Here is a 25,313-nt window from a genome sequence, read left to right as displayed (position 1 = left end):
CCTCAGAAGCGGCCCCCGTCCTCCCTCGTGGCCCGGGAGGAACGAACACGGAGTAGCGCGGCGCTTTGTATTTTTCCGAGGGCGAAGCTAACTCTGCACCCGAGCGGAGTGGTTCCAGAACCACTGGAACCACCCAGGCTCCCAGCCCCAGCGACACAGGGCGAGAATGGGCCGTGTGTCCGTCCGCCCAGCCCGGGGCTCACCCTGCCCCGCGTCACCGCGCGCTGCGCCTCCGTGACGTCACATGGCGGCCCCGGAGCGGCGCTGTGACGTCACGGGGGCTGGTGGAGAAGCGCGCGGCGAAGCGGAGCGACAGCAAAGCGCGGCAAAGCGAAGCGAACCAAACCGCGCACGTCGGGTCCCTCCCGCTCCCTAAAACCGCCCCTGCGGCTCCCGGGAGCGGCGCCGGGAAACGCGCTGGGTCGGACAGCCCAGCCCTGCCCGGCACCCGCAACCAAAAACCGCCGCACACGGCTCCGGCACATGCGGGCTGCGAATGCCACTGGTGACTTTCTCACCGCGGGCACAACTTTGCGTCATCAAATTCAGTCCTTGTCACTGCCTTCATTAGGAAAAAAAAAAAAAAAAAAAAGAAAAAAAAAAGAATAAGAAAAGGCTGCCTGGGGAGGCTCCGAGGCGAGGAGAGGCAGCTGCTGCCTTCGAGCGGGGTGAAGGAAGCTGGGACAGCCACGCCAGCCCTCGCCCCTGGTCAAAAGACTGACGTGGCTACAAACCATAGCAAACATTTTATTTACAGGAGTTATATATATATATATATATATATTTTGTCAGTGCAGTATTTCTTGGCCGGATTATTCGAAGCAACAAGTTGCAACCAATGAAGACGTTGGCAAAATACTTCACATTGTAAATTGGTTAGGGGGTGGGAGGGGGGAAAGGTGGGTATTTCTGAGAGCGTTCTCGCAATCCCTCGCTCGGATTTTCCTTGAAGAGAACGAGAGGAGGGAAACGGAGAATTAGGGGTTTTTTTTTAAAGGGGAAAAAAAGGGAAAATCCCCCGATCTCCTGCGAGTAGCTCTGAGGGAAAGGCGGCCGCCTTATGCTCTGCCGCCCCGGGGCTGGGGCTCCCCGCTCCGCCTGCATCCTCGCCCCGGCCCAGGCGCTGGGGCCGGGGCTGGGCCGGCCTTGCCGAGCTCCCGGGGCGGGGAAGGGACATAAATTAGCGCACAGGTCCCGGGCCGCCCCGACTATAGACCTCCCCGCGGCTCGGGGCTGGCGGGCGGCGGGGAAGGCAGGCCGGCGCTGCCGGAGGACTTGCCCAGCCCGGCGGCCGGCAGGCTCCGCTCGGCGCCCTCAGTCCGTTCCGTGTCGCTGGGGGCCATGTCGAGGGACTCAGCGTCGCTGCCGTCGCTGTCGCCGTCGGAGCGGCTGGGGCTGCGCTCGGGCTCCCCGGGGGCGGCGGGCGCTGATGTGCCGGCTCGCTGGGCCGCCGGCTCCGGCTCCGGCTGCGGCTCCTTGTCCTTCTGGGCCTGCGCTTCCTTGGAGTGCCGCCACTTCATCCGCCGGTTCTGGAACCACACCTTCACCTGCGGCCGAGCCGCCCTTAGACGGGCGGCCCGGCCCCACGGCGCCCCGCACCGCGCCCGGCCCCGACCCCTTCCATCGGGACCGGCAACGCGGGGAGAGGAGGAGGCGCCGTCCTCCCCTCCCCGCTGCCCGCATCCTTACGCGACTAAAGGGCTTTTCTTGGTTGTTTCCTCCTCTAGTTTGTGTATTTAAGTACTGGGCACACCCCTCCCCGTGTTTGTTTGTTTGTTTGGATGGGGTTTTTTTTCCTCTCCCTTTCTACTTCTTCTTCCAGGAAACCAAATCTTGCTCAAGAAACCACAGCGTTATACAATTCTGTGCGCTGCGAGCCTCAATAGTGGAATCATTACAGAGTGGCGTTTAATGCTTCCGTTTGAAAAGTGTTTTCACTTCCTCAGAACGAAGGATTTCACAACGCAAGGAAAGATTTAGAACAAAAAAAGATATTACCAAAAAAAAAGGATATTAAGAATAGTGTTTTCACTTCTACTTCCTTTGCCCTAAACTGCCTCCTAGAGCACTCCAGTAAAGCGCACACTGATGGCCTGCCCTGGCCCTGCTCATCTCTCCGCCCGGCCTGCTCCTCGGTGGCCAAAGCAAAGGCGAAAATTCCGCACTGGGTCGCGGTACGCCACGGAACCTGGGTGCAAGAGATGCTCGGGGCAAGGTGCAGCTCCTCAGACAGACTCCCCACTCGTGATAAAGGAAGAGAAATCACTTTGAAACTCCACTGCCCTCTGGTATTCATCTAAACTGGAAGTAAGGTTTGAAATAAAAACGAAGCCATTCTTACTTGAGCATCTGTCAGCCCCAGCATCGCCGCCAGTTGCTTCCTGTCCGGTTTGGTGACATACTTCTGGATTTCGAACCGTTTTTCTAAACCTTTCCTCTGCAGGTTGGAAAAAACAGCCCTGGACCAGGAACGTTTCCTCTTGTACGTCTGGGGCAGCGTGTCCTTGGTTAGAACTGCGTACGGACCTGGGGAGGGGAAGAGAAAGTGGGGGAAGAGAGGGGGAGACGGCGTTATTATTATCGCAGCCTGAAAGGAAGAGATTTAATCGATCTGAATACGAGCTGGAGCGCGATGTGCAGGAGGGCCGGGGCCAGCGTGGCCCTGCCTGCCCGGCGGGTCCATGTCCTGTCAGCTTGTGCTGCCTCGGGCACGGGTGGAGCTGCACGGAGCTCCCACTTCTTCCTCTCCCACCTCCCCGCTTCTTCTCTCTCTGGCCAAGGTTATTACTCCTGTACGCGATGGGGCGATCCTCTAGATCAGGCCCTAGGCGGCTCTTCCTCCCCCCCAGGCAGCCCGGCTTTCGCCCAAAATCTGAACCTCGCTACACACGCCCGGCCTTGCAGAATTGCCTGGCGGGTCCCTCCGGGAGGAAGGGGCTCCTCCAGGACGGAGGGCCCTGCGCCACGGGAGGGTAGAGGAGGGACGAGATGTACCTGGAAAAGTGTCTTGAAACTGATGCTGCACTGAGCTCCTTGGGTTTGTGTTTAAGGGACCCAGGATAGCAGAGGCCTCGTTAATAGGGTCTAGAGACGCGAAGAACTGGCCGGCGGAAGGCTGCAAGTTGGGGAGATGAACCCCAGTTTGGCGGCTCGTAGTTAATAAGGAGGTCAGATCTGCGAGCACAGGAACAAGGAGAGCGATGTTACACCGCGGTCGAGAACGACAACCCGGCACGACTCGGAGCGAGTGCCCGGTCGGAGGGGCTCGGGGGCCACCAAGCAGCCATCTCCCGCCCCCAGGGGCTCTCCTCAGGAGAGGCGACCCTGCCCCGGCAGTGAGACATCCTCCGACATATTTACTCCCTAGGTCAGGATGTTTACAGGCCGCGAGGGGAGATGGATTGAAGCGAAACAATCACACGGGCTGTGTCCTGGGAGGCAGAAATCCCCGGCCGTTCCGGGAAGTGCGGAGCGCTCCGCTCGCTACTTTCACGCTATCGCTGCTCTCCCCGGGCCTCCAGCCCTGCGCCCCGGCTCTGCCGTGCGGAGGCCGGAACGGGGAGGGAGGGGGGGTCTCACTGAGAGCTGTTAGAAACTTTGATTTATAAAATTTTTTTTAATAATTCTTTTCTCGCCTAGATCGAGAAGTTTTCAAATCGCGGGTGAAGTCGCTAATCACAGTACAAGTAAGAGAACATCGAGAGCGTTAGCAGGGAAAACGGATAAACCAATTTCTCTACCTCTCAGCGTGTTGCCTTCCTTGACTTTGGGGTCAAACTCCGCCGATAAAATGCGGTCGATGCCGAATTTCAGGTCCTTGCTGGCGGGCGCCGGCGCCGAGCCGTGCGTGTGGCCGCCGGGCAGCCGGGCGGGGGCCGGGGCGCCTGCGCCGCCCGCCGCCGCCGCCGCCGCGGGGCCCCGGTGCTGCGGGGGGCGGTGGTGGTGGGAGTGGTAGGCGCTGGAGAGCGGCGAGAGGCGCGGCGGGAACGCGGCGGGGGCGTCGGGGGCCACGACGGGCGTGGGCCGGAGCGGCGAGGCCGCGGCGTGGAAGGGCCCGCCGTGGTGCACGGCTCCCAGCGCGGCCGGCATCCCGGTGCCCGGCCCTCCGGGCAGGCTGTCGGCGGCTCCGGCCGCCGCCTCGCCGCCGGCGTGGAGGATGTCGGCGATGCAGAAGGACGGCTTCTTGGCCGCCGCGGCGTCCAGAGGGAAGCAGCCGCCGGCCGCCGGCCCCGATGCAGAGCAGTACGCCGCTGACCACAAGCTGAAGTTGGAGGCGTAGAAAGGAGCCAGCCCGGCCGTGTACATCCTGCCCGAGGAGGGGACGCGCCGCTCCGCAGCTCAGCTCCCGGGTGCGCGCCGCGGAGCTGCCCGCGGTCCCGGGCGCATGAGGAGGGATGGCGAGGCGAGAGGCGGCTGGTGGAGCCCTTCTCGGAGGGGCAAGGAGAGAGAGTCAACCGCCAAAAAATGACGAAAAGAAAAAATTAACCCCGAAAATTAAAAAGAAGTCCCCAGAACCCACGGCCAGACGAAGAAAGCGAGCGGGCGAGAAGAGGAGCGGCGCAAACAAAACAAACCCAAAGCAAACCCCTTTCCTCGCACTGGGGGAAGAAAAAAACATCCACCCCTCCGCAAAACTTTCTCTGGCAGCGAGCGGCCCTCGCTCCCTCCCCACGCCCAATCCACGATCCGCGGGCCGGGCAGCGCCGCCCGCCGACACGCCCACGCCGGGCCGGGGCTGCCTTCGCCGCCGCGCCCACAGCGCCTGCTCCGCGCCCCGGGACCGCGATCGGAGCGGTCTGCCCCACAGAGTACACCCCAACACACGCCTATAGCCCCTTAAATTGAGCTCTCGACTTTGAAAAACCACTTTTCCCCTTTCCCCCCAAAAACACAGCGCAAAGTCGCCGCGCTTGCTGCCACGGCGATTTCCAAACGTTTGAAAGAAATGCGCGGGGAAATTCTTGGCCATTGGAAGCAGGTCTGTTCTCTTGGAAACGATTCTCAAGGAAATCTGTTTTCTTCCCGGATAAATGAGCCTGGGATAGTCTGGAAGAGAAGGAGTCCATGCCGATGCATGCAATATATGTATTTATGAGAGCTCCCAGATATTCTGGGCCCAGGACACCTTGGATCCTGCGTTAGTAGCGATTAATTACCTAGTATTATTTTGACGGCAGTGTAATTTTTGGATAGATTTTTGTCAGGCTCTCCATCCCGGTGGCTGCATCTGCTTGCAGATCAATTACACCTTAAAATTACTTAATAATTTCTCAGACATTTAACGTCAGAACTATCCCAATTTTTCCAGTACACCAGAATCACATGCTATATTCACTGCAATGATTTAGGGACAAATCTACGAAAGCATCTTTGGCGCATTTTTTTTTCCTCCTCTCTAACATCACATTTGTCCCGACCTGACTCTGAAAATCAACTGTTTCTTTATTTTTAGTTTTCGTATAAGTGAAGCAGTCGCTGTCGTTTTGAGCAGCCTGCCGGGTCAGACGATTGTAAGTTTGCTTTGATTTTGTTTCAGAAATATAATATTATTTTTTCCAAAGCATTTCCCAAATTCTGACGGTTTTGGGGGAACGGCCAGAAAGGCGAACTATTTTTTCTTTCGCCAGGTATGAGGATGTAGCTTCTGTGGGAATATTGAAACCACCTGCGAGCTAGAGTGAACATGTTCCTTAGCCATAACCACGTTCCATAACGGATGAAGGTGAGTTTGGCTCCCCGGGAAAAGCCAGGCACCTCTTCGCTTTGGTTTGGTTCTTGTTAACGAGACAAAACCGAAAAAATGAAGATGGGCTGTCTTGCCAAGATGTGTCCCAAACCCGAAGGAGGCGAAAGAAAATGTTGATTATGTCCCAAGTTTTCCTGCCCCGACATCGGAAAGCCCTGTTTCCTTGCATCTCTCCCCCATTCTCCCTCACGGCAGGTGACCCCAGCACTATCCTCTGGCTCTCAAAGCGAATCGAACGACTCGGGTTCCACTCACGTTCCCTCCGCCGGGCAGAGCCGCCCCGCCAGCCCGCCCGAGGGACAGGCAACGAAGTGTGCCTTGGGTGCTGCATCGCGGCAGCAAGCCGCCCCGTTAAATTATTGCTGCAATTAGCACTGCTACCCCGGGGCGTGGGACCAGCCCGTGGATGCTCACCAGGCAGTCAAGGCAAAGGAGAAAAAAAAAAAAACCAAAACCAAACGCGGTGGCTTGTTGTTGTGGTTTTTGTTTTTGTTTGTTTGTTTGTTGTTTTAGGAGCTGATTGCAAAACTCCTCTGGCCTCGCTGCCGTGCAGGGCCCGTGGGATGAGCAGCACGGGGGGACGGGCCCGTTTGCAGCTCCGGTGCCGCCGGAGGCCGGGATCCCTCCAGCGAGCGCTGAAACAACTCAAAAGGAAAAGCTGAACTCCTCGCACTAAAGCCCTTCACCGCCGGGCTGCGCCCCAGGAGGGCGAGGGAACCGCGGAGTCCTGGCCGCGGGGCAGGTGCTTTCCGGGGCTCGGCTGCGCTGCGCACCCGCGCATCCTCCGCGGCCGAAACCAGGAGCACCTGCCTCGCCCCCGGCCTCTCCATCTCCCTGGGACAAGGGTGCCCCTCCTCCCCAAAGGCGTCCGCGGGCCTCCCTGCCTGCCCGGGGACCGCAGGGCTGCCGGGGGAGGCAGCGGCCCCTCCTCTCCGCGCAAGGAGGGAGAAGGCTGCAGGAAACCCAGGGCTAGCTGCAGTCCAGGTCATCTCCTGTTTTTTGAGAGGTTCCAACTCGGACTAAATGAGCGGATGTGCCTGCGAGATTTGTCCCAAAATAGAAGCGGCTTTAGTATTTTAGGATACAGCAGAAATCCTTATTTCTTCCGGAGAAAAACTTCATAATGAGCGCGAGCACTTCCCTTTTCAATATTTGTGCAACTTTATCTCGACCAGCAAGTTGCTTTGGTGACGCAAATCCGCCCTTGTGTATTGCAACTACAAAAATAAATGCAAGGAAATCAATTCCCTTCTAGCAATGAAAACATAAATATACAGCTGCGACTTTCCCCTTTAATCTTGCTTTCCGAGGGACTCGAGAAGGAGGCGAATGAACTGCGAGGCAGAAGCGATGCTGCTTTTTTTTTTTTTTTTTTTTTTTTTTTTTTGAATAGAGTCTCGAAGGACGTTTTTTCTTCTTCCTCGAGGCCGACAAAGGAGGAGGAAAAAAATTATTCGAGTTCTTTATAGGGGAAACTAGAAGGACTAAGCCCGAGGCTCTGCAGCTCCCCCGTCCCTACTCGAGGGCACGGAACCGGGAGCATCCCGGAAGGGCCGGGCGCTGCCAGCGCCCCGCGGGAAAGCACGGACAGCCCTTGCAGCGCTTGCAGCCCTTTCGGCCAAATGCCTGCCCCGTCCAGCTCCCCGGCCGGCTGCGGGCAGGTCGGTCCCACGGATCCCGCCGGGATGCTGGCAGCCCGAGCCCCTGGCCGCCTCCCCCGAGCCCCGAGCGGTGCCCGAGCACGGCGCAGCCTCTTCACCCCGCTGTGGCTCCCCGACACCAAGGGCAGCGCTCGGCGGCGCAGCTGCGGGGAATGGTAGCCGGGTTTGCCCCTGCGAGCCGGGCCAGGGTGCTGGCAGAGCGGCCTCCAGCCCTCCTTCTCCGCCGCCCGCGGCTTGCGCCTTGCACGTTGGATTTTAGGCTTCTGTATATTCTCTGATTATTCCTATGTTTGTATCTAGAAACGTATATGTGCGAGATAAACAAAAAAAAAATTAAAAGTTAAAATACCATTATATCTCTCTGGAAGAGTACTTGCAAAAATAAATATTTAATCCTCACGGGAAGCCCTGCAGGAGGAAGGTTCGCTCGGGCGGCGTTGGCGGAACCTCGACAGCGCTATCCCGGGCTGCCCGGGGAGCCGCCCCCCCACCCCCAAAGCCCGTGCTCTGTCGCCACCTGCCGAGTCCCTGGGACGGGGCTTGCCCACCCTTCCCAAACCTCCCATTTCCAAACAACCCTCTCTGGGGATGCGAGAGCAGCGGGCAAACGCGTTTGGGGAGCCCCTCCGGCCGTAGCCGCCCCGGGCTGGGGCTGCAGGGTGGGCAGGGGCCCAATGCGGGAGCCGGGGGGTTCCGGGCACTGCCGCCCCTGCTGCTCCCGCAGCGCCGCGGAGTGCGGGGGGCGCTGCAGCAGGGCCGTCCCCTGACCGCGGGCCGGGACCCCCGGCCGGAATCCGCCGCTGGAAGAGGCCGGTGGGGCTGGAGGGACTTCCCCAGCTGAGCACAGCTCGTTATCTGAGAGGCTCCACAGCAGCGCAGGCAGGAACTGCCCAGAACCGCAAGCGAACCCAGAGACTGAGCTGGTCAAACCCTTGGCGTTTCCTTTCCATTGTTTCACGCGTTATTTAGTTGAATACCTGTGTCAGTAAGTCACGACTAATGTTATGTCATCTGCTGTGCAGCCGTGGAAGGCGTCGGAAAGCAGGCGGGATCTGGGTTTCCGTGCAGAAGGGCAGGATTTCAAGCCGCCTGGGGGTGTATTTTAACTGCTGTTTGAATTCGAGTCAGTGTGCTTTTGGAGGGCAGCGCCTGATCCTCCTCACCTGCAGCTTTGTAGCAAGGAGAAGTTGAGATGCACACCCAGGAATCCTAGATGGGAATTGAGTCCACAAGACATGCTAAAATTGCTCTGAAGCAAGATTCCTCTGAAATGTCTATGTTGTAGTTGTCTGAAAACTGCACGGGGTTTTCTGAATGTGAGCAGTCCCAAGAACTGTCCATATGTTCCAGCAGAGTAGATCCCCTTGAACGAGTCCATATGGGAGAGCCGATCAAAGACTGAAGCTCCCAGCTCCAAGGACAGCACACCAGCCACTGAGCTGGAGACTTACTCTCACACTTGCACGTTTGCATACTGTGGCTCTCAACTGCTGAAGCTGCTGTTTTCTGAAGAAACACATTAGAGCATGGGAAGCTGAGGGGTTTCACGTAGTCCCCCAAATGCTGTTTAATGCCTCAGGTCCCTTCAGACAGAGAGGGGACCTGAAAACACTGATTTATCTCTGCTCTTGAGTGCCTGGCCCAAAGATCTGGGATGTGGGAGGGCACAGCATCTTTCTACAGCTATGTTCACAGAAGAAAGAAATGATCTTTCCTCTCTATTTTTTTTTTTTGGTGTGTGTGTGTGTGTGTGAGAGAGAGAGAGAGAGAAAAGCTGCAGATTCATAAATCTTACAGAAGGGTCAGGGTAGGACATATCAGCTGGAGAGAAGTGCCTCTTCACAGCCCCCAGGAAATAAGGCAGCATTCTGAGGACTAGCAGGATGAGAACATCCCTTCCCCAGGTTTTCCTATGGGTTAGAGCAGGCGCGTTCTGCTCCTTGTGTTGGCTTTTACGAATCCCATTTTTAGGCACCTGATGCTGTGCTGGGAGATAGACACTGTGATCCTGCAATGTCGTGATGGTTTAAGCTGCTTGAAGTTACAAGTGCCAGTCTGACTTTCTCCCTGCATTCCAGCCTGCCTGTTCCTACCCCTGGGGATATCAAATTAACTCTGCCAGTATGAAAAGTTTCATACTGCCATAGTACCCCAAACTAGCTTCTTTATCATGTGGCCAGCCAAGGTGAGGATGCTGGGAGAAACACACATTTGGGCAACAGGCTGGCAGGACTGCTGTGACCACCTTCTAGTCTGCTCTAACCTCTCATCAGGTCACCCATTAATTTAAGTGCTGCTTCTTGTATCTGCTTTCTGCAATCTAGAATGGGTCCTTCATGCAGGGAGAGCCCCTGAGTTTGTTTTCCTTTCCATCAGCATCATATCATGCACACCATCCAATCATGCTGATTTCATAGCTTACTCCACCTTCACGCTGCATAATCTGCAGGCAGGGGGACTTATCCTGGACTAGTTGCGATTTCCCAGGCCTCACCAACAGAGAGGTTTACAGAGAGCTGGTGTGCAATTAACCCTCTGCCTGCTGATTGAAGGTGACAGGACGTGCAGAAGTGCTGACCCCCTGCTCTCACGTGCAACCGCCCATCAGGGAAGCGTTTGCTTGCACATGCTGGATTGAGTTGGCGCAGTGCACAGTGACTGAAAGCAAGCACCACTGCGTGAAATGAAGGTGATTTGACTCTCAGTTGGAAAAGACCATCCACAGGTATTCCCTAAATCTGACAGGAGAGTGTAACTACACCTGTTTTCAGCTGAGATCTGAATAGGCAGCTCCTTAACCGAGGCAAACTAGTGCTGTTGAGGACAGGCTCAGGGTACCTCGGTTTAAACTGAATATTTAGATGCAAGTATAGATGAAAACTAAATGTTATTTTTTTTTAATTCCCATATTTGATCATCATCTCTATGGTTTTGCCAGAACAATCCCAGTCTATTTCTACAAAAGCTGACTGATGTCTTTGGCCCTTTGCTTCTCCAGCAGCAGTATATTAAAGTTACAGCACAGAAAAACCATTCAATATTGAAGAAGGAAATACTAATAACTGCCTAATAAAAGTCTTAGTAAGAAACAGTTTACTCCTTGCCAACAGTGGTAAAATTTTTGGAAGCTGGAAATAAAGATATCAGAAGGCAGACACATAAAAGGCAAAATCAACCCCATAAGGAAGGCAAGTTTCTAGAAGAAAATTACTCTGTAAAACTCATCTGGATTTTAGAATATTTATTGTTTTTCTTCTGCCCCTCTTTTCATGTTCAAAGTGGATTTCAATGCAGTAGGTACATATGAGCCCAACTTTAAAACCAGGTCTTTCCTTGCTATTAGCATGTATAAAACACCAGGAAAATAATGTCATCAAGGCCCTTACAAAAAGTCCTGTTTTAACCTTTTTTAGCCCAAGGGAGAGGCTTCATGGTGGATGCCAAATGGGAGTGCCAGCCAGAGGAGTTTCATGGGCCCATAAACAAATGTGCCAGACTATGCAGCACGTATATAGCATCTTCCAGAGCAGCTTCCCTCACTGGAACTGAATCTGCTCTAAATAAAGTCCAGCCATTGCTTGGACAGCTCACAGATTCCCTGTGCCAGGCTCCCCCAGGTCACCTCCCTGTGAGACACCCAGGAGGGTGGGCAGATGTTCTGAGAGCTGAGCAGGACGGTGTAAGCTATCCCGTTCCCAGCTATGGGTCTGGGATGCTGCCTACAGCAATAGCTGCTCCTCCACACCTGCAGCAAATGGAAACAAAAACAGAGGAGGCGCAGTCAACGCAGCAATGCAGCACACAGGGGAAGTAATTTCCTACTGATACCTCTAACCCATCATTTTATATCTCAGTGCCTGGGATCTGGTTACCTTTATCTTAGCCAAAAGACTAGCGGTCATAAAAGGTATTTTGCTTTTATCTCTTCTAAGAAATTATCATGAGATTTTGATTTATCTGTCCTGTAGCAGTGAATTCCAAAGTCTCATTATCTCCCACGTCTGCCTTCACTGTCCTGTTCTTAATTTTTTCCCTGATTTCTCAGTTCCTTGAGGCATCCATTCATCTCAGAATTGTGAAATGGAGAGAAAAAAGGCAAGGCTGACCAGTTTTTCATTTCATTTGTCACAGTGTCTAACCCAAATGTTTACTCTTGCCCCCCAGATGTATAAACTCTTTTCTAAGCCAAGACATTCTCGTTTTCCCAGCTAAGCAATCCATTTCATTTTGAGGCCACTCTGAATGGTAATATGAACCGCAACACGTTTCAGGTCTCAGCCTAACTTTGCAAGGAATAAAGACATCGGAGGTGGTCCCATTACTGCGATCTTTCTCAAAGCCTAATGAAGCAGCACCCTCTAGTGCAAGCTAACAATAAAATCCTTAATCACAGCAACCCTCCTAGGTCACATTTGATCTGGGTGCATGGCCACTGGAACTGCTGGGAGTGAGCTCAGCCACAAGGCTTTACTCTTCTCAATGAAACTTTCTCAGGTTTCCTCCCTAGGATGCTTTGGGCATCCGTTGGATGTTGGATGTTCTCCAGGGCTCTGGCATACCCAGGCAGCAGCATTGCCTGCAGCCAGGAGGCAGGGATGGCTATAGTGTCAAGCTGCTTTCTGTGGGATACTGCTACCCACCAAAGTCTGGAAGTAGAGAAATATTCCTTATGAGGAATCTGTCTCCCATCTTGGGTGTTTTGAAATATGTAAGAGGTTTCCTACCTGATTTGAAAGGACCAGAGACCAAAGGGAAGGTGAAAAGGAGTTGGCTGATGCAGGGAGGGGGCTGAGCTGAGGGTTGGGCTGCAGGAAGCAGGGCTGGGTGTGGAGGGGGGAACTGGGACTTTCACATGGAGAAAGGCACTGGTTTCTGGAAGCTCTGGGGACTAACCAGGTGTGAAAGCTGAGGCTGAGGGCAGCATGGTGTTGTATTACTTCTGGTGCAATTTGCTTTCATTACTAGCAATTTCCATACGTTTCATCAGTTTTATTGTTGTTAGGAGGAAAGAGAACAAGAAAATGACACAATTTTGGCAGACCCTGAGCAGGGGGTGACCTGTGGGGTGAGTGAGGGGTAGCGAGGTCATTCCTGGATGCCATCGGCCACAACACAGAGCCAAGTTAACTGTGTCGTGTCCCGCACAAAATCCCACTGCCTCAACGCATAGCTGGGGGTTTTATGAAAACACAGACCTCCCCTCTCACCCTCTAAAAATAATACCAAGTAAATAGCTACTTGAGATTTTGTAAAAATTAAAATAAACCATATCTGCTTCACCAGAGGTGGGAATTTTGTCCTACATTTCAAGGCTAAACTTTCATTAGGAGCTAGAAGGAAGCTGCAGTGCTTAAGGCAGGGAAGGAGGGTAAATTCTCAGTGTCAAAGCAAGGTGATGCTGAGGTTTGGGAGCCACTGTGTGCCTGCACAAACACAGGGGTTGGCATTCACCCCAGGCACATGCAGTCTTTGCAGAGCGAATACCAGAGCCAGAGCCCTGGGGAAAGCAGGCAAGGCACCAGAGCTAATGAGTTGCGTGGTGGTTTCACCCAGTTCTAATGCTTCTGCTTTCCTAATATACCACTGTGAGACCAGCTGTGGCTTCAGTGTTAAAGAGAAATGTAGGAACTGCTGCTTTTTCTTGAGACGTGAGAAATAATGTCCACAGTGGTGATTTGGTTTTGGGGAGGGCTATTTTTAGGCTGACAACAAGGAGTTCCACAGGGTGAGGTTGAACCATGTGGGTAAGGGGGTGGAGGTGGCCTGAAGCCATCTCAGCTCTCTCCAAATATGCGGCTGCCCTGGGGAGGAAGCAGGGGTGGAGGGAAGAAGGGAAGCAGGGGTGGAGGGAGGGAGGCTGGACCTCTGCTCTCACCCAGCCTGGGTGGGGGCCTGCGGGAAACAGGACAGCAGCGCTTTCACCCTGGGCCATAGCACTGTAGCACTGTTCCAGTTTTCTGGAGGAGCTCTTCCCCTCATCACCATTCCCTACCACCTCTGGGGGCTTCTGTATAGAGGCTGGATACAGTTCTGCTAGGTTGGGAAGCGGATATCTTACAAGAGACGCAAAAACCCGTTGCACTGGAAAGAAGAAATGCTTCTCTACCTTCTCCGTCTCCACTCTGTATTTTACTATTCTCTCCAAATGAAGCAAACATCATTATTTCCCATTAGGTGTTCCTGGTGTAAGAGTATTTCATTGAAAAATGGTTCTTTAATGCTAATGGGAATTATATTCCTAGCGTGATTTATATTAATAAGGCATGTGCAGTTCCTCAGTACATTCAGATCCAGATGGGAAATGGATTTTTTTTTCGTCATTCCACACAACATCTGATGAAGTGCTCCAAGCACACGATTTAACAAGCTATTCTCCTCTGGCCTTACAGATGAAAAATAGTCCGTTGTGTCAACTCCTCAGATGCCTATTTTTACACCTTCTGTTTGTTCTTAGTTTGACGTTGTTAATCACGGTCCCACCAAAGCCCCATTGTTCAGCTCTTCAAGAAGAATGTTGTTATATTGACTGTGCGTCAGTCCAGCTCTCTCTGGAGCTGCACTTGGATGAAATTAGATAATTTCCATTAGGAGAACAGGCATTATTAGTCCCCAATGCCAAATTGGAAAGAGAGCCAAGGTTACTATTTCTGGCCGTGTTCACCTCAGGAAGGAACCTTCTCAGCTTTAATGGGATTTTGCTATTGTTGGTTGCCTTCTGTTTGACACTGGGCCAGCAGGGTTGAAAATTGTTTAGAAAGCTGCATGAAATATAATAGAGCCCAAGCCATTTGCTGCAGCACATTCCAGCTTGATGTTTATTTTGAAAAAGAAAAAAAAAAGGAAAAAAATTATTGTCCTTGGCAGTGAAAAAAAAAATCCCACTAACTTGACTTAGAGAACATATGCTTCTTGTTGCTGTTGTGCTCTTACAACATGCTGCCAGGATTGGCATGTTACACAGAGAAGTGATAAATCTAATATTATTTGTAATGATCTCCAGCACTTGTAGAAGCGGATCACAGGCATAGGCAACAACTTTATGACAAGAAAACAAGGTGAGGGATGATACCAGGTCAGGCCCAAAGGATGAAGTTAAGTCCCACAATAGGCAAGAAATGTGAGTCCTTGTGCTTTGCTGCTCGGTTTTCCCATCTGTAAAATGGGGTCAACATTTCACAGGAAGAAATTAGAAGAACATGTGGTCCCTGAATGTTGCCTTTGTGGGTGCTGGAGGTCATCTGAGCCAGGCTCAGCCTCTCCCCAGCCCCAGGGGCACAGCTCTGCCCATCCCACTGCCGGCATCTCTCCAGCAGTGGCCAGGCTCTGCTGTTACTGCTATTGCTTGGAGGGCAGCTCTTTTTTCTCCCCTGTGTCGCACCCCTCACCACCACCTCGTGTGAACACCTCTCCTGCATCTCAGCATGCTGATCCTTAACATCCAGCGTGAGAGTGGGGATGAGGGCTGAACTCTGTCTCAGCCCCGAATTCCTCATGGGTTTCTTTCTGCTCCACATAGTGCTGTTTTGTTCTCTCAGTGCCATCTTATTAATGAAAGCAGAGTTGACTTTGGAGTGAAGGTTTCTGGTTCCTTGGCATTTCCAATCTATCTAAAGGTACCAAAATGCAAGACACTTTTGGGATGAGATCAGAATCCAAAACCACATTTTCCTGCCGGGCCCCTTCAGAGCCAGACCCACCTTTGCAGCACTTTACCCCTGGTCTATTCAAGCCCTTATGAAGCTGTGCAAATAGAACAAAGTTATCCATCTTTAGAAAAATAAATAGAGCAAGAAATCTTCAAAGCCTTCAGATGAGGATCCACACAACAATGCCGGTGTTATCCCTGGGCAATAAACCAGAGCACTCCTTTGTTTATATAACAAAGTGTTTACTTCTGTTTTAAAAAACAAACATTGACTGATTGCATAGTCTTGGCTTGAAACCATCTGACAAATAATTAAAAATACAATTGGGCTAAAAGGAAAAAAAAACCACGGCAGACGCCAGCCGACACATTTCCTCCACACAGAGCTGCCACCCACCTGCACGGAGTTGCTCGGACTCAGCCAGAGCCCAGCAGTGATTGTCCCCAGCAAAACCAACTCCCCGGACCCTGCCTTGACCCGGGGCATTGGCCACCTGCAGGGCCTGCCCCTGTGGAGGCTCTTGTGGAGCTGAGCTGGCAGGTGCTGTTCAGATTTGGCAGATGCTGGGCTAGGATGATCCATTTTTGTGCTTGCTCATCTACCACACCAGCTGTCCAGTGGCATTGGCATTTTTAGGAGAGGTCTGAAGCTGACCCCAGGTTCTCCCTGCCCAGAACATCCTTTGGCATTGATCTGACACAGGAGAGGTTTTGGGTAGGCTCTGGGAGATGCTGCCCCTTCCCCACAAGGCTTGGCAGCTGGAGGAGGAGGAGGTTTCTGTCCTGCAGGAGCTTTCTCTCCTTACAGCTCCAAGTGCCACCACACAGGTCAGACTCTAGTTTTGCTGCCCAGTAGGGAACAAACTGGTCCCAGTGTGACCTGTGTTCCTGTTGAGGAAAGCCACCCCTGGTGGCTTGCAGTCACTTCTCCCTGTCAGATCCCTTCATAATTGTTACCCCTGGCAACTACTGGAAGTGAGGTTCTTGGTATTTGGGCACATGAGTGTGAAGTTCATGGGCTCCAAATGGAAGTGTCCAGACATTGCGCAGCTCCCCATTTTCACCCCTCAATTAACTCTGGAACTGACTCAATGAGTGAAATGTCCGGAAAATGTAGTCAGACAGAAAATAATCTGTTTTTACAAGGCTGGGGGATCTCATCTTCACCTTGGCTATCTCTTCACTTAGTGCATTTGTTCTCTCACCAACCTTTTTATTTTTTTATCTTCATGCTGTGAAATGTTCATTGTCTCCTGTTAAGGAAAATTTGATAAGGATCTTGCTGAGAGCGGCATTTAGGAAAACCCATTGCTCCAAAAAGGAACCAACCATTGTAGAAGCTAGCACTTCAAAGTTATAGCAGTATCTTGTTTTTTTGTACCAAATAAATAAATAAAATGAAGATGAACAATGTGTTTCCATTTAAGGAGGAGTGTGGGAAAATCCAGGTCTCATCAGACTGGGAAGCCGAGTGGTATATGCTAAGAGACTGGAAAGAGTAAGGCTGTCAATTGAAGGAATTCAGGCTTGAATGATCACATCAGGCAGGCAACATCAGATGGGAATCGTGGCCCCAAACATGTCCATTTGAACTCCTTGGGATTCACATGAGGAATCACACATTGGCTCCACATGTTGCTTGTGCTTCCCGGGGAAGATCACTGGGCCTTCCCTCCGCCGAGCCGGCAGGAACACAGATCTACCCAGACACCCAACACAAATCTACGATTCCAGCACGGAAGAGCATGCCAGTTATCTGTGCCACATTATGTTGCAACCAAAGCTGGTGCCAGCCCTTCCACAACCTCTTTCCTTGCCTTCAGAGAGCTTTGAGTGGGAACTCTTAGGACCTGGACCCTGAGTGACAGAGTGATTGCAGGTTGTCATTACCTTTGTCTTCACAAAGGCATTTTCTGCTCTTCACCTGGCATTGGTTGACACATGCCCAGGCTCAGCTGGATGCCTCAGGTCTAAGAAAAGTGCTGGTTTTTTTTACCAGCCAGATCCATTGCCAGAATGGCAGCTGTCTCCCTTCTCTTGTTTGCACCCCAGGGTGCTGCAACCTGTGCCTTGTCTCCATCCTGCACTGCCAGCACCCTCAGCTCAGTCCAACCATCAAGGATGGTCCAAGCATCCCTCAGTGTTTTCTTTTATGTCTAATAAACTTTTTTTTTTTTAATTAGCTGTTGAGGAAGGGAGAAAAGAGCAAGAGATCCCATCCTTTGGTGCTGTGGGACTTGGTGCTGTTCTAATAACAAAATATTGCAAAGGAAAAAAAAATTGCAGTATATCAGCATGTTTTTAAGGTTGGTGGGAAAAAAAAGACCTCTAGTCCCAGTGGTATCAGCGAAGAAAATGTCCATTGGATTCTAGTTCTTAAAAAAAATCTGAGTCATGCAGAAAGCACTGGGCTTGGGTAATGTGTGGTTACTGGAGTGCTCAGTGAGGGGGGAGGGAAACAAACGGCCAGCCCAGAGCTTCCTCACAGCCCCATGAAAATTAACATGTCTGCGTTCTCTAAGGAGGGGGGCGCTGCATGCCCAGGGGAAAAGGGAAAAAGAGGGGGAAGAGAAGGACGGATGTTTTGTTTCCATCTCACTACAAGCTTGCTAAATTCAGCCCTTCATTTGCTGGAAAGAAGAACTGGAAATCCCACTCTGCGTGGCAGGACAATTTTCCCCCTAGTTGTCAAAGTCTGGAAAATGGCTGTCTGCACTGCAGGAATTTTTATGAATAGTGAATGACAGTTAAAACTTTATTCCCTTGCCCACTATTTTATTGAAACTTACATGAGTCCTACAATCTGTACCCACAAGGAAACCTGTTTTCCAAAGGTGGGATCAGGCAGAGACCCTCCACAGCTGCAGGGAGAGGGTGTTAAGTACATACACATGCACATACTCAAGCATGAGCAAAAGGCAGCACCACAACAGAGAGCTAGAACACCATACAGTCACTTTGCTCAGAGGATGGAGCTAGAACCATGGGAGAGGATGAATGGATTCAGATACTTCACTCTTTTCTGGAAAGAGGCTTCTTTGAAGGTAGAAAAACCACAGAAAATATCATAGAATCACAGAATCACAACTCACAGCCCCATCCCACAGCCAAGGGAAAGCAGCCTGAGCTCAGGGCAGCCTGTTGGTCCTTGCAGTCTTTCCAGATGGCATTTGGTTCTTCTTATGGTTTAGGGTCCACCATAGCATAGCTTTTGGTTTGAGGGTTACACAAAAATATGGATTCCTCCAAAGCTGTATGATTTAGGAGCTCATTCCTCAGGTTCAGACTTACTGCTAGTGTCTTAATCCACCTCCCACTACAAGTGAGCTTCTTTATCAAAACCATTCAATTTTTCAGGTTTTCAGTTAAAAAAAAAAAAAAGCCTTTGTTAAATGTTGTCAAAGGAAAACACTTTATTTTTAGTTCCCAAGGACATGTATTTTCTCAACAGCTTCATAGACAGGATATTCCAGTGGGAAAGAGATGGGTTTTAACCACTGTCCCTCACCCATGCCAGGTGGAAGAATGAACCAGACAGAATCACAATCCCCTCAATAAAACCAACCTATCTACCAAAACCAAATAAATGGGTAAGTTTTTGCCTTTCATCTACATGCAGGCTGAGGAAGGAGTCCTCTGAGATCCAGATCCAGCTTTACAACTCCCAGAATGAAAACAACTAGAATATCACACTGAAAGCATCTCTCTAAACACAAATATCCTCACTAAGAGAAACACTTCATAATCCTCCTATTCATGACCATGCCTCCAAATTTAAACATCCATTTTAAAAAAAAATAGGGCAAGGGTGATGTGCAGGAACAGCTTGCTTCTTTGCTTTTTTTAAATTTTTTTTTTAAATCAATAAAACAGCCTTTAAGAGGCCCCCTCAAAAGAGTTCAGTTAATTTATTTTTCTTGGAAACTTCCAGTCTCCTTAACTCCTTTTAGACACATAAGAGGTGAATGATTAAGTTGAAACTATTATCTTTGCAAAGGACATCTCTGCTGGCTGCCGGCCAAGAGAAGAGGAAAAGTGAAATGAAATAAACAGGCTGGAGCTATTGTGTCCCTGACGGGTCCCTGTGGCGAGGTGCTGGGAAGCTTGGAGAAGTTGAAAGGAGGTCCCTGGGTGGGGACTGCTAATGAGGCAGGGCACATTTTGGAAGAGTTTTCTCTGGCCAGAAATATGAGCATGTGAATAACTTAATGTGAGACAGAGTCAGCCCTTGCAATAACAGGTGCCACTTGGAGCTGCAGCCTGCTGGTGGCCACTCCTGCTAGTTGCGGCTGCCAACTTCCCTTCCACTGATACCCCTACAGAACACGAAAGCAAAACCCTTGCCAGTGAAGGGTATGGAGCAAATTCAGCTTCGCAGTGCCCTACTTCATGAGCAGCCATAATGTGCACCACTGCTCGTGCTGTCTCTGCACGGCTGCAGTGCTCAGTGCTGTGCACAGGGAGAGGGGCCCCTGCAGTGCTGGGCAGCAGCAAGGCGAGCAGCAGACATGTCCTCTGCCCCAAGATGTGTACCCACTGAACCAGCTGTGTACCACATGTGTGCCTGGCTCTGCCACCAGTCAGTAACAGCCTGTGTGTCCAGTTTCCAGCTGACACATGAGCTTTGGGCAGACAATGCCAGGCGAGTCTGAGAAGCATTAAGGTCCTGTGCACAAAGAGGTGAGCAATCTCAGGGTCTGACTGCCAGAGCTCCAGTAGTTACCACTCCCTTTGGGATTCCAAGGCTGGCATGTAGCTCAAGGACAGCACCAAGGCACTGCTGTGCTGGCATCGAGGAAGCTCAAGGACACATCCAGCTTTTGGTGCAGGGAGACACAAGCTCTTGAGCTGCAGCTGTCTGGGGAGACAATTCACAGCACTAGGATGATTGGGACACCAGGCTGCTCAGGGAAGGGGCTTGGGCCAAGGGACCAGTGTGCTAATAGCCAGATTGCTGGCCTTACTATGGACCCAGAGGGAGATCAAACTTGATGGCCCACTGGGCTTATCCTCACAAAACACCCGGACAAGTGAGCATCTGAATGATTACAAACACTCTGCAACAGCTCCATCTGATACAGCAGAAATTATGTGATGTCCTTAAAAATTAGGTGATTTAAAAGACCTAAATAGTTAAAGCCAGCTTTATTTCCAGATTTCAGGCTATGGATTTAACTTGTCTTGAGAAGAAATATAAGCTGGAAAGCACAGATTTATTACTACAAAGGGATTACAAGCAACACTTCAATACCTTGCTCACAACAGAGTACACACAGAGCAGTGGGATTCATGAAGGCAATTACACAGGATGCACATATTGAAGTTGCTCCAAAAATTCCTCTTACTTGCTAGTTTTATTTTAAAAAATGGTTGCTAAGGTATTGAAAATTGTCCCTGGATCTGACTGAGCCAAGGAAAACTTGAAATTACCACCATAGGCCCATGTGTCTCACATACCAGCTGACTTGCTTTGGAATTGCCCTATTGGATTAATAGAAAAAAAAAAAAAGGCACAAAAGGGGCAGAACGAACATTTACGTCACAAGTCACATCTGCTCCTGTAACTGCTTTCCTGTCGGCTGTTTTCAGTGGAGAAGGAAACCCAACTGAACCAGTATCCAACAATGGATTATACTTCCCCTCCTTGAAATCTCCAAGTTTCTTGTAGAAAACCATGGTGTACAGCTGACCCTCAGCGTGCTGCCGTGAGGACAACAGAAAAGTCAAGCGCTTGGCTTTGACAGAGTGTTTGCAGATCCATGCAAGGAAAGGAAAACGCAGAAAATCTCCCCTGTGAACTTCCTAGTGCGTAGGTAGCCCCAGACAGCACAACAATGGCAAAGTCACCTGCCAGGCTGAGCTGCTGGAGGAGAGGAAAACCCATGAGAAAGTCACAGGGCTCATTGAGGCTTAATCTTCCAGCCACTTGCAATCAAAAGACAAACAGCCCAGCAGCAATAGCGGTGATAGCACATGTGTGTGGAACAATAGCACAGCAGCCAGGACAAGCTGTTAGAGTGTGGGTCACTTAGAAGAGAGCAGAAAACCTGGCAGACTACACAGAAAGGGAATAAAAGTTTAGCTTAGTGCAAGCCATTCCCAAGGAAAACTTGAAATGTGCATCTATTTCTTATAGGTGAGAAAGGGTGGGTTCTCTGCAAGAACAAAAGGGGGCCATGATGCAAAGACTCTTACTATACATCTTAGCCTAGATAAACTAATAGATAATTTCTTTTGCCTCTTTCATACCAGAAGGAACAAGAGGGAGCATCTGTTTCAGTGCTCCACCAGAGCCAGGATTTTCTTTGTTTGGATTTCAGAGCTTGATAGATAAATCCTGAAGCATTTCAGCACTAGGGCACAGAAAATCCTTATTCTACTACTGCTGCTGCATATTCTAGCAGTGGTATAATCTTTCCAGACTGCATGCCCTCCTGCTGCTGCAGCAGCATGTCTGGATACCAGGTGCTTTGCAGAGATGTCCTGAGCAGGACCAAGCTCACCCTGGATTTGCTCAGCCTGTCACCTCACTGCCCCCACAGCAGTGATGTACCTCTGCCCACTGGAAAAAAATCAGTTTTTTCCCCTTCCTTGCACAGTAAGCATCACACAAGTTTTCTATTTTTAATTCTTTTTTATAGCATTTGGTCCTGATGGTGGTGGGCACCCACAGCTCTTGCTGGCTTAGCCTGCCAGTAAGAAGCTTTGGCTGCATCTCTGTGCCATCATCTGAGCTGTTGGGAAGAGAGCAGCCATGACTTTCCCAAGCAGATGGAAAAATGATCTGCCATGAGCACTGGATCCAGACGTTCAGTATGACTGTTAATGCCAGATCTGTGGGGACTGATTTCTGTGCTATGCCTGTCAAGCCTAGAGCATCAGTCCCATTTCATTCATTTTCTTCCTTTTCTTAAAGAAAATCTAAAAATTATTCCAAAACTATTGTTTTAGCAGACATCCAATAAATCAGACATTGTAAGGGGAGATCACCACTGTTCCCTGAGCCAAACAGATTCCCATATTTCCTGGCTGAGGATGGTGACCATCAGGACAAGCATTACGTTTCAGCTTCGCTTGAGCCTGAAGTCAGTGAACAGCAAGAGGGTCTCCATCTGGAGTCATTTTACAGCACTAGAACAGCTCTCCTCCACAGCAGCCGCTGCCTGCTAATATAAAAATACTTGGGAAAAAAAGCAATACATTTTATTAGGTAGGTAGGAGGGGAAAAAAGCTCTATTCAAGACTTCCATTAACTTTTATTAATATGTCTAAAGACATTTATTTTTACAACAGCATTGAAGCAGAGGAATAAAACCCAAGTTTCTTGACATTCACAATTTCTTACTAGAAATAAGTCCAGAGTATCTGTGTCCAAGCTCTGCTCACATGAGAAGCTCTGAAAGCCTGAGCCTGTGAGAGGAAGGGTGGGTCTGTGGCATATTCTGAGGTCATAACCTGGTGCTGCCGCAGGCTCCCTGAATGAGCTTCTCTGCCTCACTGTTTTGTGCTGGGGATGTTCAGGTCTGCTTCTGGAGTCCCACCAAGCACTGAAATAACCTGTTCCACTGCAGATTCTAGCTTGTGATAAACAGAGGTCATCTTTTGCCTGAAAGCTTAGTATTTCCACCCAATTAACACCATGCACCCTCTCCTGACTTCGGTAACTCTCAGCATTCCTGCTACCCATCCAAATTTCAGCCCTTTCAAAGCCCACCACACGGCTGGCCTTTGCTGTCTCCAGAGGCAATGAGATCCTTAGCCTGGAACCACCTCATATAAAAAAACTTCCTCTGGTCTGAATTTACCACCCTCTAATTTCATTGAATGCCCCTTTGTTCCAGTAATCTACCCCACTAATCTATTTTCTCTACACTATTATTTTCCTTCCCCTCTTAAAACCTAAAGTTATGTTACGGAAGGAGAAAAACAAAAAGAACAGAAAAGAAAGAAAAAAGCTTCCCAGGAAATTGTTCTGACAAAAATTGGTCATATTTCATGGTGTGGCCTTGCTGCTCTCTACAGCTGTTGCAAACAAAGCTGATATGACGTTGGGCTGCTGGGACAGAGGCACAGGTGTGGTGCACTGGCATGAGAAGGGCAGAAGCCAGGGAGCAGAGAAATGGAGGCACTGTGCTCATGGGCACCAGCCCCAGGAACATCCCCAGCACCGCCAGCATCACAGCTGAGAATTTGTTTGGATTTAAGGCCATGATAGGCAAACCCTGAGGCATTCCACCATTGCAGCTCCGACCCAGGCACTGCCCCCAGAGAGGGGAAGGTCTCTAACTGCCCAAGCATGTTCTGATTCTCACAAGTTGTGCTTCCATCAACTCAATGGAAAATGACAAAAATATCTCTTGGATGAGTAAAAGCCCCTCAGCAGGGAGCACTTTCCTAAAGAAACTTCCAACACCAGCTGGGAAGCAGGCAGCTGCTCAGGGTGTCTGCAAGGCTGCTGTGGCAGGTGGCTCCTGCCCTGTGCAGCTCTGGGGATGTGCTCTACAGTGCAGCCACTGCAAAATGTGAAGCAGAAGACCCTCAGCCCCCTCTGCAGACGCAGTTCCATCCTGCATCCTTTATGCTTTCAGCTGCATTCTTAAAGCAGGTTCTGATTTGTCTGCGATGCACTGCCCAGCATCTGTGCAAGTTCTGCTCAGTATAGTATAGGTGGCCTTTGAGTCCTAGTAAAATATCTCTACTGTACTTGAATACCTGTATATAGGCCTTGCCCCAGTAAATCCCGGTTGTTCTTCATAGGCTGCAGCTGCCACGTCCTTCATTGGGCTGCAGCTGTGGCTAGTGAAGATAACTGGGATAAAAGGGCCATTGGCCAGCCAGGGAGAGCCTTGAAGGAGCCCGGGAGAGCCTTGAAGGAGCCCTGACTAAGAAGGAGCAACATGCAGAAGAAGGAGTCTGTGCTGTGAAGATCTGCAGCCATAAGAAAACACCAAGGAGGTATGGGACTTTAGAAATATAATAACAACTGCTGGGAAGGTCTGAGAAGCCCACAGAAGCTGAGTGACATGGGACCAGATTTAATACTGGTGCAAGCAAGGTGGTCCCACTGGGCCCCTGCTGGGTTTTTACAGTCCAAGGGGATGAATGAACACTAGATGCTCAGCCTTGGTAGCAGACATTTGCTCCTGGGTTGCCTTTTGTCTTCTGCCTTCCTTTGAACCAGTTGAACAACTCCAAAAGCTCCAATTCTGCTGTATAGCTTCTGGAGTAATTTCCCAAGAGACCCTTTTGAGCAACTCAAACAGCTGCATCCTCCCATCACCCAGAGGCTCTCAAATGCCTGAGCAAGAAGAAGACCTGATACCACAGGGGCTTATTATTCCCTGTGGAATAGCCCAGCTCTTGTGCCCAGTCTAGGGCCACAAAGTACTGGGATGATGCAGTAATCACAACCCCTCCAACTGCTTCACCTAGCAAATCACCAACCAGCTCCTGCAGTGGAAGGCTGGTGCACAAGAGGCAGAAGCAGCAGCTTCTCATCCATTCCTGGCTAGAACAAAGAGCAGGGCTGACTTTTCTTCAGGGCTCAAACCCAGAAACTTCAGCTCACCCTTCATTCCCTGGCACAAGTGGAGTCCAGCTTGGCTCCTTATCCAGGCTGACACCATTTAGACCTTCCAAAGGTTCTAAGCAGCTCTGAAGGATTCAGAGCAAAGCATTCAGTGAACAAGCATGGTACAACCACCCTGTTCAGGTACTTGTAATTTAGATGGAAAAAACCCCACAAGTGCCTCAGGATATTGTATTTTAAAGTGAGACAAAGCTTCTTTTGCTGGAATGGCAGGCACTTATCTTTTCCAGGGAAAGAAGCTCTGCCTCCTTGCTTTGCTTCTAGTAATCTATGTCCCATGGGCAGGACATGCTGTGCATGAGAACAGCACACTCTGCTCAGTGTACTGGGACTGTCCCCCACTGCAGGGAGGAAAATAGCTCAAGGCAGCTCCATTTTAAACTTAAGAAGATTCCTATTTCAGCCAGGATAGTTTTTTCAACTGTTTTTGCATGTCTCTGCAGCTCCTGCTCCCAGGGCAAAGAAGCTCCATGTCCTCTCAGCAAATCGTCCAACTCCCTAGCAATATTAGAGTCTGGGTACATGAATGCATCTCTCTTTTACTCCACCTCAGGAATGTTTATCAGGGGATGGGGGATGCTCTCCATCGAAAGGCCGGGGCAGCAGGCTCAGCCTGGAGCTGGGCTCCCAGCTCCGTGTGCGGTACCTGACTGCCCCCTACCCGAAAGCGTG

The 25,313-nt window shown here is 50.6% G+C and overlaps 1 protein-coding gene and 1 long non-coding RNA gene across 2 annotated transcripts; one reads left to right on the top strand and one right to left on the bottom strand.

Moving 5' to 3' along the window:
* Positions 1 to 727: 727 nt before the first annotated feature.
* On the bottom strand, positions 728 to 4,633 carry HLX (H2.0 like homeobox). Its single transcript, XM_064707037.1, has 4 exons — positions 3,741 to 4,633; positions 2,995 to 3,174; positions 2,342 to 2,526; positions 728 to 1,547 (listed from the first exon to the last, which is right to left on the bottom strand). The coding sequence occupies exons 1-4, from the start codon at positions 4,303 to 4,305 to the stop codon at positions 1,209 to 1,211; spliced, it is 1,269 nt and encodes a 422-aa protein (XP_064563107.1). The 5' UTR covers positions 4,306 to 4,633; the 3' UTR covers positions 728 to 1,208.
* Positions 4,634 to 4,883: 250 nt separating this feature from the next.
* On the top strand, positions 4,884 to 7,092 carry LOC135445000 (uncharacterized). The gene is made up of 4 exons (XR_010439418.1): positions 4,884 to 4,978; positions 5,453 to 5,510; positions 5,628 to 5,722; positions 6,260 to 7,092. It is a non-coding gene; the product is annotated as an uncharacterized LOC135445000 (long non-coding RNA).
* Positions 7,093 to 25,313: the final 18,221 nt, after the last annotated feature.

Source organism: Zonotrichia leucophrys, chromosome 3 (assembly GCF_028769735.1).
Source record: "Zonotrichia leucophrys gambelii isolate GWCS_2022_RI chromosome 3, RI_Zleu_2.0, whole genome shotgun sequence".
Classification (NCBI taxonomy): domain Eukaryota; kingdom Metazoa; phylum Chordata; class Aves; order Passeriformes; family Passerellidae; genus Zonotrichia; species Zonotrichia leucophrys.
This window is presented reverse-complemented; position numbering and strand designations above follow the sequence as displayed.

What these genes read in the sequence shown, in the direction of transcription:
- HLX (XM_064707037.1), bottom strand. Translation starts at nt 4,305, where the DNA reads ATGTACACGGCCGGGCTGGCTCCTTTCTACGCCTCCAACTTCAGCTTG. An exon ending in GTTTCAAGACACTTTTCCAG is followed by an intron (nt 2,527 to 2,994) that starts GTACATCTCGTC and finishes TCCCCTCCCCAG; the next exon opens with GTCCGTACGCAGTTCTAACC. An exon ending in TGGGGCTGACAGATGCTCAA is followed by an intron (nt 1,548 to 2,341) that starts GTAAGAATGGCT and finishes GCTCGGCCGCAG; the next exon opens with GTGAAGGTGTGGTTCCAGAA.